At 40.1% G+C, this 16,687-nt stretch overlaps 1 protein-coding gene across 5 annotated transcripts in view; it reads left to right on the top strand.

The window, feature by feature from the left end:
• The window catches only part of pla2g6 (phospholipase A2, group VI (cytosolic, calcium-independent)), an 84,762-nt gene that overhangs the window by 26,859 nt on the left and 41,216 nt on the right, over positions 1-16,687 (top strand). For all 5 annotated transcript variants that reach the window (XM_060849565.1, XM_060849568.1, XM_060849564.1 and 2 more), the window contains one exon: positions 197-380. In XM_060849565.1, the coding sequence (XP_060705548.1) occupies positions 197-380 (184 nt within the window). The remainder of the gene's footprint in view (positions 1-196; positions 381-16,687) is intronic.

The following is a 16,687-nucleotide window of genomic DNA, read 5'->3' as shown; positions in this document are numbered from 1 at the left end:
AAATGTAGAAAAGTAAATTGGCTTCCACTTTGTTACTGTGTGATGCTGACGTTTGTGGCATCATCAGCAAGATTGTCTAGTCCTGATGGCACAGAGTTGGCTTGGCCATTATGTTCAATGCAGTGTTACTGGATGCTCGATTTTTGTTATGTCTAATTACATTACTTATGGGACTGATATGTCGTTCTCTGTACAGATGCATAAACGATACGGAGAGCGAAGAGGGGATCACCCCTCTACACCTTGCTTGCAAGAAGGATGACATTGACTGTGTTCGTGAGCTGGTGGAAGAATGTGGAGTCAGGTTAGACATTGCAGACAAGAATGGGGAAACTGTCTTCCACTACGCGGCTCGTCAGTCTAACTGCCAGATGATCGAGGTAATGGCCAAATTCTATAATCACTGCCACACTTTCCTATGCCTTTCATTTCTTCATTGTACTTTGAAACATTCTGTTTAACAAAATAAAATCAGTTTATTTTCCGGCCCAGACAGAAGCTGCTCAATTCATAGTTACTTACAAAGAAAATTTAAAGCCCAGGAACAGGCCCTTCGGCCCTCCAAGCCTGAGCCGATCCAAATGTATTGTCTAAACCTGTTGGTCAATTCCTAAGCATCTGTATCCCTCTGCTCCCCACCTACTCATGCATCTGTCCAGACGCAGCTTAAATGATTCTGTCGTGCCTGCCTCTACCACCTCTGCTGGCAACGGGTTCCAAACGCCCACCACCCTCTGTGTGAAGTACTTGCTGCGTGTATCCCCCTTAAACCTTCCATCCTTCACCTTGAAAGCGTGATCTCTTGTTATTGAATCCTTCACCCTGGGAAAAAGCTTGTCTCTATCCATCCTGTCTATACCCTTCATGATTTTGTAAACCTCAATCAGGTCCCCCCTCAATCTCCTTTTTTCTAATGAAAATAAACCTAACCTACTCAACCTCTCTTCATAGCTAGCACCTTCCATACCAGGCAGCTCTTTGAAAGAAGTTTTCAATTAGCCTCCTCCACTCTGCTCTTTCCTTACATTACTGATTTTTAAATATATTTTCAGATTATGACTTCAAAATTTTGGTAAAACTAGTTTTTGAACGTGGCCATTAATTCTGCTGCCTGCTCCTTCTAAGGAATTCTAGCTCATAACAATGTGTGTATTTAAAAAAAAGTTGCATCTCACCTCAAGTTGTTTTGCCAATTACCATAAAAATCTGTTTTCGCTGGTTGCTAGCACTCCTGTTGAAAACAATTTCTGATTATTCTTATTATCAAGACACTTCATAATTTTGAACTCCTCTTTTAGAACATGCTTCACTCTCTGTTCCACGGAGAATAATCTCAGCTTCTCTAAGACTATTCATCCAAACTGAAATTCCTCATCCCTGTTACATTCCGATAAATTTCCTGTGCCCACCCTCTGGAAGACTGAGGAAAAACAACTTTTATTTGCACTTCAATCTCATGTGAAATATATCATTTTACTCTGAGATTGGATCCAGGGATGTTTCTCACATTATTTGTGGAGGTGTCACTCTGTGGAGAGTGGAAATAGTTAAAGTGATGTTTGGTCCATTTGATTCTGGATGGGGAATTTGGCAGCCCCTATAAAAAGCTTTTAAATGGAACTTATCTGCAATTTGTAAACAAATGTGGTAGCTGGCATCAGTGGGAATCAAGTGCTGAAGAACCTGTTATTTCCTGTCGTGATAATTTTGAGTTGCTCATGGAAAAATCAATGAGATTGCAATTGCCACAAAATATGCCTAATTACACAGTGTATTCAGGCTGAGATTGTCAACGAGATTACATTTACCACAAAACACATGGTGTTTTCTAGCAGAGGTAGACTTCTGATGTCAAACCTAGCTGGCAAGTGCTAACTCTTGTCACTGAGAAATGCCTATTATGTATTATTAAATAGCTCACAGTATTTATAGCCTTACCAGCGATGGTTAGTTTTCTATAAAAGAAGGGAGAAGATAATCACACGATTAATGGCGATCGTCAGTCCCTTATTCAGCCATGTTGTGTTGATTTGATTTTAAAGTACATTTTGAAATTGTAACTTTAATAAATACTGCCCAATGGGGATTGGATATATTTCAGTTTTGGTGGATTATTTTGATTGTTCTGTGAAGTCTGCAAGCAAGTAGGGATAAAAAATATTTTTTTGGTAGAATTTGTAATTGCAGATGCAACATGGAAGGTGCAATGTTAAACAGCTGGAGGTGATTGCGAGTGACCTGACCCACTGTTTGGCAGACACTTTGTGATGCTTAGTTTGACTGAGTTAGATTTAACAATGGTTGCACTATTACACTCTTACACATAGCGAATCTGACTGTAGATTTATTTAAATAAAAACTAATTTAAAAAGAGCAAAATAAAACCAATATACTGCTGCTGCTGGAAATCTGAAATGAAACAGGAAGTGCTGGAGAATTTCAGCAGGTTTGGCAAAATCAGGAGAAAGAAACAGAATTAACACATGGAGTGAATGTAACTTCTTCCAAGTAGGGGTCACATTCAATGCAATGTTCATGCTATCTCACTTCCCAGACATTGCCAAATCTAATGAGTATCTCCAGCACTTTGGTACTTTGAGAGTGACAAATCTGACTTCTGTGGTTTACCTTTAGGTTAAGAAGATCGCAGGTAGGAACATATTCCGTTTTTAGTTAGCTGACTTCAGCTGGTAAGCAGCAGTTGTGTTCCCTCAGTAAAGAAGGCCAGGATTCTGTTTCTGACCAAGTGAACTCCTGTTGTAAAGTGCATGCACACGGAAATAGCTGTGCTCCCAGTCACTTTCGGCTGGGGTTGGAAGTATAGTACAGTGTGCACCAGAGAAGGAGAGAGAGAGAATAATTGCAAGAGATTGTTGGATAACATGAGATTGTATCAATCAACCATTTTACCTGTGGGAATTTAGTTCGTAGATTGTGAATGGTGTTTTGTGTGTGTGTGTGTGTTTGTGTGTGTGTGTGTGTGTGTGTGTGTATGGGCATGTGAATTTATTAACACTTGTTTTTGTGCTTCTAAAGGTGAAGAGTGACATTTCTGAGAAATGGAACATAGATATGTCTGTCTGCAGCTGATGATGACGTCTTATACTCTCAGGTCAGATACAATACAGTTTAGATAGAGTGAAGAGCTTTCACCACTTTTCCAGCTATGCACCTGGCTCCTCTGACTTTATACTCCCTGAACTTCACAGCTAGTACCGCTGTTGCTGTGCTCTTCTCGTGAGTTTGCTCAGTAAAGCTTTTAGTGGAGCTGTACGTTTTACCCTGCATCTAGTATATTGTCCACCAGTGCAGCACTATTTGTCACCAGTGCACTCTGCAAAACCAGCACTCTATCCAGGTTTACCTTAAGCAGAGTATTTGCTAAGCTTTTTTGCAAAGTCAGATTTTCTATATTATGCATTTTGAGGTGAAAATGTCCAGGTTATTGAAAAGCAGCATGTATTAGCAACATACATTATAACCACAGTTCCCTCTTGTTTTCTTACTGGTTGTGTGGACCTCAGAAGTCAAAGCCACTATTTACGTGCCGACATCAAAGCCACTATTAACGTGCTGTGTGTGGAACCTTGGAGAAGCTGCATGTGTGCACAGTCTATTGGCTAAATTGACTGTAACTGTTTGAGATTAAACATACTTTGCAAGGGTGCACTTTTGTCCCAGTAATTTCTGCGAAGTATATTGTAAGAAATATTTAGACAATGGGTTTAAAAATAGTAAGAAACAAGATCATCTTGGTAAAAACATTTTTTAAGTTATGCTGCGTTTGGGTGTGGAAAAAAAATGCTTGAATGTGGTGTGGCTATTTTGAGCAATTTGAGCTAATGTATTTAACCTCTGGTCTAGGTTCAACAGTTTTCAAGTCCTGTCTGTTCAGTTCCTTTAAGTCTTTTCGAAAGCCTAAAACCTTAGACATATGTTGATAAATTAGCTTCATTATGTAGGAAGGGAGAATACTTGGAAGGGAACTGGAAAGTCTATAATTATGCTAGTCCCACCTGGACTATGAAAGAAAGAGGTGAAAAGTTTACCTGCTGACTGGCCTACTTCCTTTCCAAGTTTTCTTCCATATAAAAAGTGTGTCATTGACAGAGGCCTGGTGGCAAGTTGGTTCTTGCCTCTGGCAAATGGTGGCAAGGAAAGTTTCGAAGTTTTTGGGTTTTGCCGAAATGAGAGGTAAGTTGCTGAAGGTGTTTATCTTGTACTCATCAAGGCTAATGCAAGACCTCCAAATTTCAAAGTATCACCATAATGTATACTACAGAAGAAAAGGGTGCAGAGAGGTTGGCAAGTCAGTTTATCAACTTGTGTTTGCCATGATGAGTGCTGGTGAAAAGCTTTGGCAGCGTATCCCACTTGGCATAAATATTTAACATCTGTATCACCATGCGACTGTTTCAGGTCTTTACAATGCGCACATTAGTGTATTCATGCTGTGGTGCACCTGCTCATATGTGGATATCCCTGAACACACTTGATCAGTATTTCATTTGACCATATAGATGCACAAGCTTCCAAGTTACATTTTTGTTAGGAATGCTTGGACAGGGATGGAGAGAAGTGGGATGTAAGGAGGAGGGTGTTGGTGAGTGTCCCCCACTTTAAGCCAGGAAAACCTTTGTGCAGGGTTCTGATTGTTACTGACTGACCCTTGTTGGAAGCACCAGTGTGACGATATGGTCAATCTTGGCTGTGGTGTCTAATGATCTCAATAACCCTGCTTGCTATCTGACTTTTCACTCAGTTTTTTGTTGTCAAAAGGAATCATTTGGTACTGCGGAATGAAGAAACTGTTCAAGCATTTCCTCATTGGCACCAGGAAAGGAGGATTTTACATTGTAATTATTATTTATGGTCTTGGAAAAAAACTTGGCAGGAGAAACTTGTTTTGTACTTAGATTTGACTCTTTGCTAATGTAGACTCTGATATGATTAACATTTTGGTTCTGCGTAGACCAAAAGCCAGTAAAATATCTAAGTTGTATAAAGCCTTTGTTATCTTGGTAACTTGTTGTTCGTTTGCACGCTTGGAAAATTGAAAATTTGTAGCATTTGGCTGTGAAATGGATACCTGAGTTTAAGTTGCTGTTTTGCCAACAATTCGAATTTAACCAATCAGTTTACATAATGCCCCAGGATACTAACACCCAATCGAGTTTGAATTTATCGTTTTGCCAACGTGGAACCAATCAGACTATCCCATGTTGGGGGGAGTATAAGAATGCAGACATTTTGTAAATTGGTCAGAGAGCACCTGCCGTGGAGGGAGAAACTGCCAGAGAGCCAACTGCCAATCTAACACCTTACTCTCAAAGAAATTAGAAAACACTCTCTCTCAAAGGTACCTTTTCATGTGAAACATACTCGGAATAAAAAAGAAAGATAATGACCCATGGAGATTCCTAGCTCTGTTGGGTTAATATCTTCAGCTTTTAGTACTTGGATCAAAAGGAAGAGTTTAGAGGGGTATGGGCCAAATGCTGGCAAATTACATTAGAATAATTCAGGATATCTGGTCAGCATAAACGAGTTGGACTGAAGGGTCTGTTTCCATGCTGTAAATCGTTATGACTCTGTGTCTTCGACATGCCAGTCGTTTGGCTTTAGATTGAAGTGCCCGTGAAATGGAAACCTTAAGTCTGAATTTGAAAATACCTTTCCAAATCGGAAAACGCTTTCTGCATTGTATTGACTGATCTGTGCTGCAGGAAGATTCATTATACCTCTGCAATGATGATTTCCACAAATGGAAAGATGTGTTTGCTCGCAATAGTAGATACATCCCCTGGAGCAAGCAGTCAAGTTTCACATTGAATCATGGGCATTTAACAAAACATATGGTACTAAGAATTGGTAGTTGGTGCACAGGATCATTCATCTGGTTGCATGAACTTTGGTGGGCGGACAGAAGGTGACGAGGGGGAGAGTGTGACTCTGGAAAACGGTAACATAGATAAAAATAAACTGATATGATAGACCACTGAGGAAATAGAAAGCTCGATTTGAAGAAATGCCATTCAGAATTGAAACTTAAGTTGGCAAACAACTGTGTTATTTTGGGAAACCAAAATGAAACAGTAAAGGATGATGAAAGAAAGTGGAAAAACTGATTTTTTCTAACAGACTGGCTCATACATTTGGGAAATCTTTAAAAGAGAAAGTAAAGTTTCAGCCAGAAGGCTGGTAGGTACTGCGACTGGGGCATAGCATCAGATGGCCAAGCTGCCACATCTGAAGCCATGTAAACAGTGAGCACCCTGCAGCTATCCTAGCTGACCTTATCCATGCAGCATACATCCTTCTTTTACTAAAGATGCCAGTCCATGTATACTAACCAGCCTTCTGATGTCTGACTGAAGTGGCTGCTTCCAATGTCTGAACCTGGACATGAACAGTGGATTTGTTCTCATGCCTGCATCAGTGAAGATCATTGTCCCACCATTTACCTGCAACAATCACAATAATTGCAGATTGACTATTCCCAGCACATCCAGGCAGGAATATTTTAAACTGCCGCCCCAGCAGGTTCTGCTCATTCTTTAAAAGCCTTCAATGGTTTGATTCAGCTTCAAACTGGGAAATGTTTTACCCTGTATTGATCATTCTTCAAATTTCCCTGATATATCTACAAACTTTTGACTTTTAATGCGTCAAAATCCCTCTCTAGATGTCTAATTTGAAGTAGTTTTCTGATTTTCCATTTCCTTACCTTCAGAAGGTCAATTCTCTTCCAAGTTTACCCAATCCTTCCTTTATAATTCAAATCTTTGACAGCAAGGATGAGTCTCATGTCTCTGAGCAGCATATCCTCAAGTGTTTGAATTCCTCCCTTTGTCTACAGCGATGGACACGGTCCATGAAGTATGTTTTGCCTGTGCATTTTGGATATTAGGGTTTTCTGACTTACGTCTATGTAATTCACCATTCTATTTGCTGTTTTATTTTATTCTTGATAAGTGAGGCAACTTGAATGTAAAATCTATAAAGACTTGCAAATCGCAATTTTATTCTTAGCAATTACAAAATAATTCGGTTGTCTTTGCTATCTGCAGTACTTGTCAGCTGTGAGTGTTAGTTTTGGCTAAGTTTAACCAACTTAACACTGACAAAGTAATAAACCTGGTGTCTTTCAAGTTTCTAGTTGTCACAACTCATGGGGTAGTGTACTTGAAATCAAACCCTGCTATTTTCAGAGACGTCATAAAACTTACAGATTATAAAACACATAAACCATTCCAAAATTTAAAAACCAAAAGAACAGCAGATGCTGTAAATCAGAAACAAACAGAAATTGCTGGAAAAGCTCAGCAGGTCTAGCAGAATCTGTGACCCTTCAGAAATGTTGACTCTGATTTCTCTCCACTGATGCTGCCAGATCTGCTGAGCTTTTCCAGCAATTTCTGTCTTTGTTCCATTCCAAAATTTATTTGCCTTCTTAGAATTGGGTTGACAGATAGAATAGAACAATACAGCACAGAACAGGCCCTTTGGCCCTCGATGTTGCACCGACCTTTGAATTATTTTAAGCCCATCACCCTAGAACTATCTCATCATCATCTATTTGCTTATCCTCACATCATCCTGGGAAAAAGACTCTCACTGTCCACCCTATCTAATCCTCTGATCATTTGATCATCTTGTATGTCTCTATTAAGCCTCTTAGCCTTCTTCTCTCCAGTGAGAACAGACCCAAGTCCCTCAGCCTTTCCTCATAACAGTTTCACTTCAGATCAGGCAACATCCTGGTAAATCTCCTCTGCACTTTTCCCAATGCTTCCACATCCTCCCTTCCACATCAGTCCTGCATCCAGAGCTGCAAACAATACTCCAAGTGAGGTTGCACTCGCGTTTTGTACAGTTGCAGCATGACGTTACGGTTCCAAAACTCAATCCCTCTACCAATAAAACCTAACACACAATATGCCTTCTTAACAGCACTGTCAACCTGGATGGCAACTTTCAGGGATCTATGTACATGGACACCAAGATCCCTCTGCACATTCACACTACCAAGAATCTTTCCATTGACCCAGTATTCTGCCTTCCTGTTATTCTTCCCAAAGTGAATTGCCTCACATTTATCTACATTGAACTCCATTTGTCACATTTCAGCCCAGTTCTGCAGTTTATCCAAGTCTCCCTGCAACCTGCAGCATTCTTCCACACTGTCCACCACTCCACTGGCTTTAGTATCATCTGCAAACTTACTAACCCATCCACTTATGCCTGCGTTTGTAAAAATAACAAACAACAGTGGTCCCAAAACAGATCCTTTTGGAACACAACTAGTAACCGGACTCCAGGCTGAATATTTTCCATCAACCACCACTCGTTGCCTTCTTACAGAAAGCCATACAGAAAGCCAGTTTCTAATCCAAACTGCTAAATTACCTTCAATCCCATGCGTCCGGATTTTCTCTTGTAGTCTGCCATGTGGAACCTTATCAAAGGCTTTGCTGAAGTCCATGTACACCATGTCAACTACCCTACCCTCATCCACATGCTTGGTCACCTCAAAACAACAATGAAGTTTGTGAGACATGACCTACCCTTGACAGGTCCATGTTGACTGTTTCCAATCAAATTGTTGCTCACCAGATGATTATAAATCCTATCTCTTATAATCCTTCCCAAAACTTTTCCTACAACAGACGTTAGGCTCATTGGTCTATAATTACTTGGGTTATCTCTACTGCTGTTCTTGAACAAGGGCACAACATTTGCAATCCTCCAGTCCTCTGGTACAATGACGATTCAAATTTCAAGGCCAAAGGCTCGGCCATCTTCTTCCTAGTTTCCCAGAGAATTCTCGGAAAAATCCCATCTGGCCCAGGGGATTTATCTACTTTAACACCTTCTAGAATTGAGAACATCTCCTTCTTACCAACCTCAGTCCTTTCCAGTCTAATAGCCCGTGTCTCGGACTTCTCCTTTACAATATTCTCCTTTTCCAGAGTGAAACTCGGGTGAAAAATATTCGTTTAGCACCTCTCCACTCACCACAGGGCTCATGGACAAGTTTTTGTACTTAAACTGAATTGCTACTTATAATAAGTAAATCGACTCAAGCTACAGGCAAACAATTACTAACCATTAGCAATAGGCTGTATGAACTAAACCTCTAATTTTCTTATAAACTTGCTCTTTTGACACACACATGCGAAAGTGAGGACTGCAACTGCTGGAGATCAGAGTTGAGAGTGTGGTACTGGAAAAGCACAGCAGGTCAAGCAGCATCCGAGGAGCAGGAGAATCGACGTTTTGGGCATTCCTGATGAAGAGCTTATGCCCAAAACATCAATTCTCCTGCTGCTTGGATGCTGCCAGGCCTGCTGTGCTTTTCTAGCACCACACTCTCGACAGACACACACATCCCCCATAGAACAACAAACACATGGAGGAAAAACTGGGAGAGCAGTAAAATAGTCTTTATTCACAAGATCTGTTGAGGTGGTTCCTGCTGATCAGAAAGAGCCTTCTCAGCCTTCCTTTTCTGCATCCTTTCACTGGTTTGCAAGAGGCACAGGGTGGTTGGTTCACTTTTAAAAGGTTTCTGACTTAATCAATTAAAAATTGCAGCTTGCAGTAACCTTTGAAGGCAAGATAAAATGGTTTTCTTCAGGCTTGAAGAAAGGGGGCTAGGTGAAAGTGAGGACTGGAGATTAGAGTTCGAGAGTGTAGTGCTGGAAAAGGTCAGGCAGCATCCAAGGAGCAGGAGAATGGATGTTTCGGGCAAAAGCCCTTCATCAGGAATTCATTCCTGATGAAAGACCTTTGTCCAAAATGTCGACTCTCCTGCTCCTCGGATACTGCCTGACCTACTGTGCTTTTCCAGCACCACACTCTCGACTCTTTAAAAAAAAAGTAGGCTCCCAGGCTGGTGCTAGTCTGTGTAGCTTCTCTGTGTCTTATTCACAAGCCTTGTCTGTTCAGCTACCTGACAACCAATCACATAGCTGTTGGGAGTTAGAATACTTTTGGCATTGATAACTGGTCACTAGTCCACAAACAAATCTGCTTCTTGCTACCAATCAAAGCTCAATCTGTACACAACCCGCTCAGCTCTGGTTTGTCTGCAAACTAAATTTCAGTTATTGCTTGTTTGAGCAGATGTATAAAAGATGCTTGTCTTGAGTGTCAGGTTACTTGCTTTTCTGACATATAGCAATTCTTGTAAATCCCTGGTTTAAAAACTGTTCTTTCTCATTTCAGTCCACATTTAAAAAAAACCTCAAAAATATATGATATTTACAAGCTGAGACACTGATTGGACAGTTTACATTTCAGATTGATCTTTTGTCATCTGCCCTAATATCTCTTTATGTGACTTGCTCAAAGTTTGGTTGACAGTGCTCCTGTCAGGCAACTTGAAATATTTTGTTGCATTACAGGCCCTATAGAGACCACAGACAATAGGTGCAGGAGTAGGCCATTCTGCCCTTCGAGCCAGCACCACCATTCATTATGATCATGGCTGATCATCCTCAATCGGTATCCTGTTCCTGCCTTATCCCCATAACCCTTGATTCCACTATCCTTAAGAGCTGTACCCAACTCTTTCTTGAAAGTATCCAGAGACTTGGTCTCCACGGCCTTCTGAAGCAGATCATTCCACACGCCCATCACTCTCTGGGTGAAGAAATTTCTCTTCAACTCTGTTCTAAGTGGCCTACCCCTTATTTTTAAACTGTGTCCTCTGGTTCAGGACTCACCCATCAGCGGAAGCCAGAGTGTCCAATCCTTTAATAATCTTATACATACAAATGAAACTTGTTCATTTTGACCTATTTTCTTAAATGACCTGCAATGTCATACTTCATTAAAGATTTTTGAGTTGTCTAAATGCTGAATATATCAAGACTCAGAAGAATTTGTGAACCAGTGTGCCTAAAAATAAAATGGATAAAGCAAAGAGCCAACCCAACGTTATTGTGGCACTTTGGTACTGGAATGTAAGTGAAATGCTGCATGACTTTTAAATAAAACTTCCCTTCATTTAGCCCTTCATAAGAGTTTGAAGTGATATAAAAAATGTCTGTTTTTTGCCTGTTGAGAATCAAGATGGAAGAGCTTAGAAATGGTTAAACTGTATTTTGCCAAGCTTCTAGCATGATGAGGCAATATTTAGGAGTAAAATGTTAGTTGTGACAGGTGTTTAGTCTACTTGCAGCAGGGAGTTTATTTGATCTGTTCCCCTTGCCAGCTATTTGCAGTGTTGTATGTGGAGACAGATTTCATGTTTAATGAGCTTCATGCTTTAGCTGAATCTGCAAAGATATGAAGTTTGCATGGGACGATTTCTACGCAGAACATTGTGCAATTAGAGACATGTCCACATTTGATGAGAAACCCACTCTCCCTGTGGACCTGAAATGGGTCAAAGTGTTCCCTTTGTAATGGTGAGCTGCCAAGTTCCAGAGGATTGTGTAAACAGATTTGTTCATAACACTCAGCAATTAAACTGTACTAGTTTGGAGGATTGTTAAAACAGTAAATAATTGTAAGCTCTTGGACCAAAGCTCAAAGTACATCATCCCACATGCTGTTTCTCCTACTCTGTATCTTCACTATATTGAAATCAATCCTCCTTGCACAAATGCCTACACTACTTATGTTTCTCAGTGAAAATGCTTGTCATCTTTTATCTTCCAGGTCACCTGCAACTTTTAAAAATTTAATCTAAAATATTACCTAATCATTAGCTCCTGATTTTCCTTGTCTCGTGTTCTTTTCAAGCTTAGTGATGTAAAAGACAGAGAGAAATTGTTTTTATATAGTACCTGTCATGGTTCAATGATGTACTGAAGCATCTCTTGGTCAATATATTAGAATACTGACTCTTCATTTGGGTTCATGTGAGAGAATTGACAATGAGTTTTCCTGAAATTATTAAAAGATTAAGTTGCGGCAAGATATAATATATAGTTAAATGCAAGAAATAATTGAGGATGGCAACTTTTATATTTTATGAGCATGAACCACTGTGTGAATACTATAATATTACTGATCGGTCTGGAGTGTGGTTTTATTTAGATACATTAATGTCCTAATTTTCTTGTCGGGACTGCTTCTGCAGCTTGAGACATGTGTCCAAGCTGGTATGTTGCACCACTGCTGATATGTGCAAAGATACCACTGAAAAGCTGTAGAACTCTCTTAGTGGGAAGTGTGAACAGCCTGCAGTTGTGGTCCACATGACGGAGGTAGAAAAATGGTGATGGTCTTAAGGTCAGAAGTTGGAAAACTAAGTACTAAAGTAGCAACATTACTGATTACTAAATCACTCCAACTTCTATGTATGATAGAGTATATTACATAGGGAGTTTTGAGAAGATTTGTAGCTCAGGTTGAGGTTCTGGATGTAGGTTTGGTGCTGAGCTGGAAGGTTCATGGTCAGATGTTTCATCACCATACTAGGTAATATCTTCAGTGAGCCTCCAGATGAAATATTGCTGATGATTCCTGCTTTCTATTTATATGTTTGGGTTTCTTTGGATTGGTGATGTCATTTCCTGTGATGATGTCATTTCCTGTTCTTTTTCTCAGGGGGTGGTAAACTGGGTCCAAGTCAATATGTTTGTTGATAGAGTTCTTGCTCAACCACTATATTGAAATCAATCCTCCTTGCACAAATGCCTACACTACTTATGTTTCTCAGTGAAAATGCTTGTCATCTTTTATCTTCCAGGTCACCTGCAACTTTTAAAAATTTAATCTAAAATATTACCTAATCATTAGACATCATCACAGGAAATGACATCACCAACCCAAAGATATAAATAGAAAGCAGGAATCATCAGCAATGCTTCGTCCAGAGGCTCATTGAAGATATTACCTAGTATGGTGACGAAATGTCTGAACATGAACCTTCCAGCTCAGTGAGCAAACCTACATCCATATCCATATTAGATAGGATAAGACAGATGAATATCCAGTTGGAAGAATGGTGCAGAAGAGAGGGCTTTAGGTTCTTGAGACATTAAGACCAGCTCAGGAGGAGAACCTTTAGACCCTGGGAAGGTTTCACCTTAATAGAACTGGGACTGAATTCTCTGTGGAACGATTTGCTAATGGAACTCGGACTGGCTGCTCATAGCCGCATGGCTCTCTTTAAATTCTTTAATTTTTTTAAGGGGTGGTTTTCCCTAACAGGCTGCTTCTTGAAGTCTGAACTGCACTTATTGTGTGTTAACCGTCAAGCTTTTTGGGGTCAAGGCAATTTTCAAACATCAAAATGGGGTCATAATATGAGGAAAAACAAATTTGGGAAGTGCTGATATAGGGTTTTTGAGGCAAGATAGGGAAAGAAGAAGTTGCAGTATTTATCATGGAGGACATTGATTTGATTTGATTTCTCACTGTCATCTGTACTGAGGTACAATGAAAAGTATTGTCTTAAGTACTTTGCAGGCAGATTGTACTATGCAAGTGCATCAGGGTAACAGAACAGAGTGCAGGATATAATGTTACAGCTGTCCAAGAAGGTGCAGAGAGAGATCAAGTTTAACATTAAAGAGGTCCATTCAAAAGTCTAACAACAGCGGGGAAGAAGCTGTTCTTGAATCTGTTTATGTGTGCATTCAAATTTCTTTATCTTCTGCCTGATGGAAGGGGTGGAAGAGAGTATAACCAGCGTGGGAGGGGTCTTTGATTTGTTGGATGCTTTCTTGTTGCAGCGGGATGTATAGATGAGGTCAGTGGATGGGAGGCTGGTTTGCGTGATGGACTGGGCTCTGTTTGACTTTGCTTTGTAGGTTTATATGTTGCATAAGCCTTGCCACAAATAAGGGATGTCCATGTGGTTAGTCTGGGTCTCAAGCTAAGTTTGGTATTGCCTCTTGGTGTCCCTGGTGGCCTTATGAAGGTTGTGCCTGAATTTCCTGTATTGGTCAGGATTGCCCAACTTGAAAACTTCAGGCTTGTACTGGAGTGGATCTCCTAGTTTATCCGTGGTTTATGGTTGGGGAACGTTAGGATTAACTACTTCTGCACGCAGTTATCTACACACTTACTCATGAGGTCCGTAATAGTAGTGACATTTTTGTTTAGTTCTTGAATATGAACCACTCCACTGACTCTAAGCAGACCCCTAGAAGCCTTTTAGTTTCCTTGGATCAATACTGCACAGTTTTCTTGACTGGGTCCTGACTTTTCAGTTTCTGCTTGTAAGCCAGGAGAAGGAGCAAAATCTTGTCTGATTTTCCAAAATGTGATTGAGGAATGGAGCGGTAGGCATCTTTAATGGTTGTGTAGCAATGGTCAAGGGTGTCCGGACCTCTGGTGGGACAGATGATGTGTTGCTGGTATTTGCATTACTGGATGTGGAGGATGGTCCAGAGAGGTCAAATACAGAATTGATATACCTAAGAAGCTTGATTGTAGGAATATGCAAGAATTATTGTACTTATAATGATTGACATTTTTTTATCAGTTACAGACTGGGGTGGTGGCAGTGAAAAGAGCAAATATGGAGGAAGGAGTTCCTCTGAGGTATACAGGAGAATTTTCTTTGTAAGTGCAATTTGAAACCAATGTGAAACCTACTGCATCTGTTACTGGAAATGAGGTGAATCAAGTGTCATTAGGAGACCATTTAGGGGGAAGCGACCGTTGTGCATAAATCATAATGTTTAGCTTGTCTGTGGAAAAGTAGTGGGAGTTTGGGCATAACCAAGATATATTCCCTTAAAGGTTCAGGTACAGTGACATGACACATCTCTGCATATGAGCTATGAAACTCATTTTGAATGAAACGCTATAGAATTCTCTCAGTGGGAAGTGTGAACAGCCTGCTGTTGTGGTCCACATGACGGAGGTAGAAAAATGGTGATGGTCTTAAGGTCAGAAGTTGGAAAACTAGGTACTCACCATTGCTCTTTCACAAACAGTGTTCTAACCAGCAGCATAGAAAGCCCTCTAAGTTGAAGCTTGGTTCATCCAGAAACAGTCACATAACCAAATTCTCACCTTAGCTCCTGTAATTTCTGGATCACCTCGCTTCAGTCTGGTAATGATCACAAGGCTGCTAACATCACAGTCCGATGCCAAGTTGGAGTAAAATCACAAGTCTCAGCCTCCTTTGTCGGGTAGTTTCAGGAAGAAATGTGTACTTATCTGCAAAGTAGGCCAGCTGCATTGTTGCGCCTTCTGTAACCACAAAATGAAATTCTCCCTTTAATCAGCTGAACCTGCCTGAATCCACACTCTAAGAGAAAAGAACCTTCACTGGACTCACTCTTGGACTCAGACAAAAATTGCCTGAATTAATGTCCATAGGTTTGTTTGTTTTAAATTGTTCCTAATTGTATCCTTTATCTTTTCTTTATTTCTTGTATGATTCCTTGTGTGCTGTGACACGCAGCTCCTGGTTTTGAGTAAATAAGTAAATTGTACAGCTGTTTTAACTCAGCAGATTTTGCTGTGGTAATTTTGAAATTGAGCTTCGCAAATAGAGGTGTGCAGGGCACAACTTCAATGTTTGTAGGCAATATGAAACTTGCAAATATTGAAAACTGAGAGCATAGTTTAGACCTTCAACAGAAACATTCATAAGTTAGTAGAGTGAGCGGGTGGAAAAGTGACAGAATATATGAATTAGTTATTGAGGGTGGTAGGAGAGGTTGACAAAATGGCTAATAAGACTTACGGTGTCCTACGTTTCATTAATAGTGGGATTGAGTACAGGAGCAAGTTTGGAGGTTAAGTTGAACTTGTAGAAGGCACTAGTTGGATCTCACCTGGAGTATTATGTCTGGTTCCGTGTGCTACACTTTAGGAAAGGATGTGAAGATATTGAACAGAATGACAATAGTTTCAGGGGTGAGGAACTTCAGTTAAAAAGATCCATCGGAAAAGTTGGAATGGCTTTCCTTGAAGAGAAATTTGATAGAGGTATTCAAAATCATGAGGAGTCTGGATAGCGTAGTAAGGAAAAATGTCTGCTTGTAAAAGGCTTGCAAAACAAGAGGGCTTGATTTAAAGTTGTTGGCAAAACAAATAGTGTGAGAAAAAAACTCTGTGGGGACAAAGAGAATCAAGGGAAGATGGGGCTTGATTAGGAATTTGGAATTAGTGTAGACATTAAGCCACAACCTTATTGAATGGAAAATCAGGCTCCAAGTACTGCTTGACCTATTTCTCCTGTTTCTTATGTTCTGAATTATGGTTTAGCAATGACAACAGACAACAGTAGACAACAGTCCAGACAGTATTGTAGGCAATGCTGAGAATCAATTTAGTTTTAATGCTGGATGACTGCCTTCTTGCAAACTGCAGGTCAACTCCTCCTAGTCACTCAATTTCCCAGGTACAACACCAGTCATGTTTACTAATTGCTATTTAATCATTTTCTGCTGTATTTTAACCACTCCCATGTTCTATGGCCAGTGTCCAGCTTCCAAAAGTGTCCTGAACACTGGCATTCATTGAACTTCTATTACCACAGAAGGAAATATGAAAAGAATCTTGCAGCATCATTTATGACTGTCTGTCTGAATCAAGTCTTTTAGTGTTGTGTTGGACATCCAGAAGCTGATTAATTGTGACTGGATTTAAATTTGCTCGTTATAATATGAAACTTATGAATCTAGGTAACAAGGTGGGTCAGGATAAAAAAACAATTGTGAAAGGTAGACAAAGTGTTGGTACAGTGATATTCCAAATGCTAACA

This window comes from Hemiscyllium ocellatum, chromosome 33 (genome assembly GCF_020745735.1).
Source record: "Hemiscyllium ocellatum isolate sHemOce1 chromosome 33, sHemOce1.pat.X.cur, whole genome shotgun sequence".
NCBI lineage: Eukaryota > Metazoa > Chordata > Chondrichthyes > Orectolobiformes > Hemiscylliidae > Hemiscyllium > Hemiscyllium ocellatum.
This window is presented reverse-complemented; position numbering and strand designations above follow the sequence as displayed.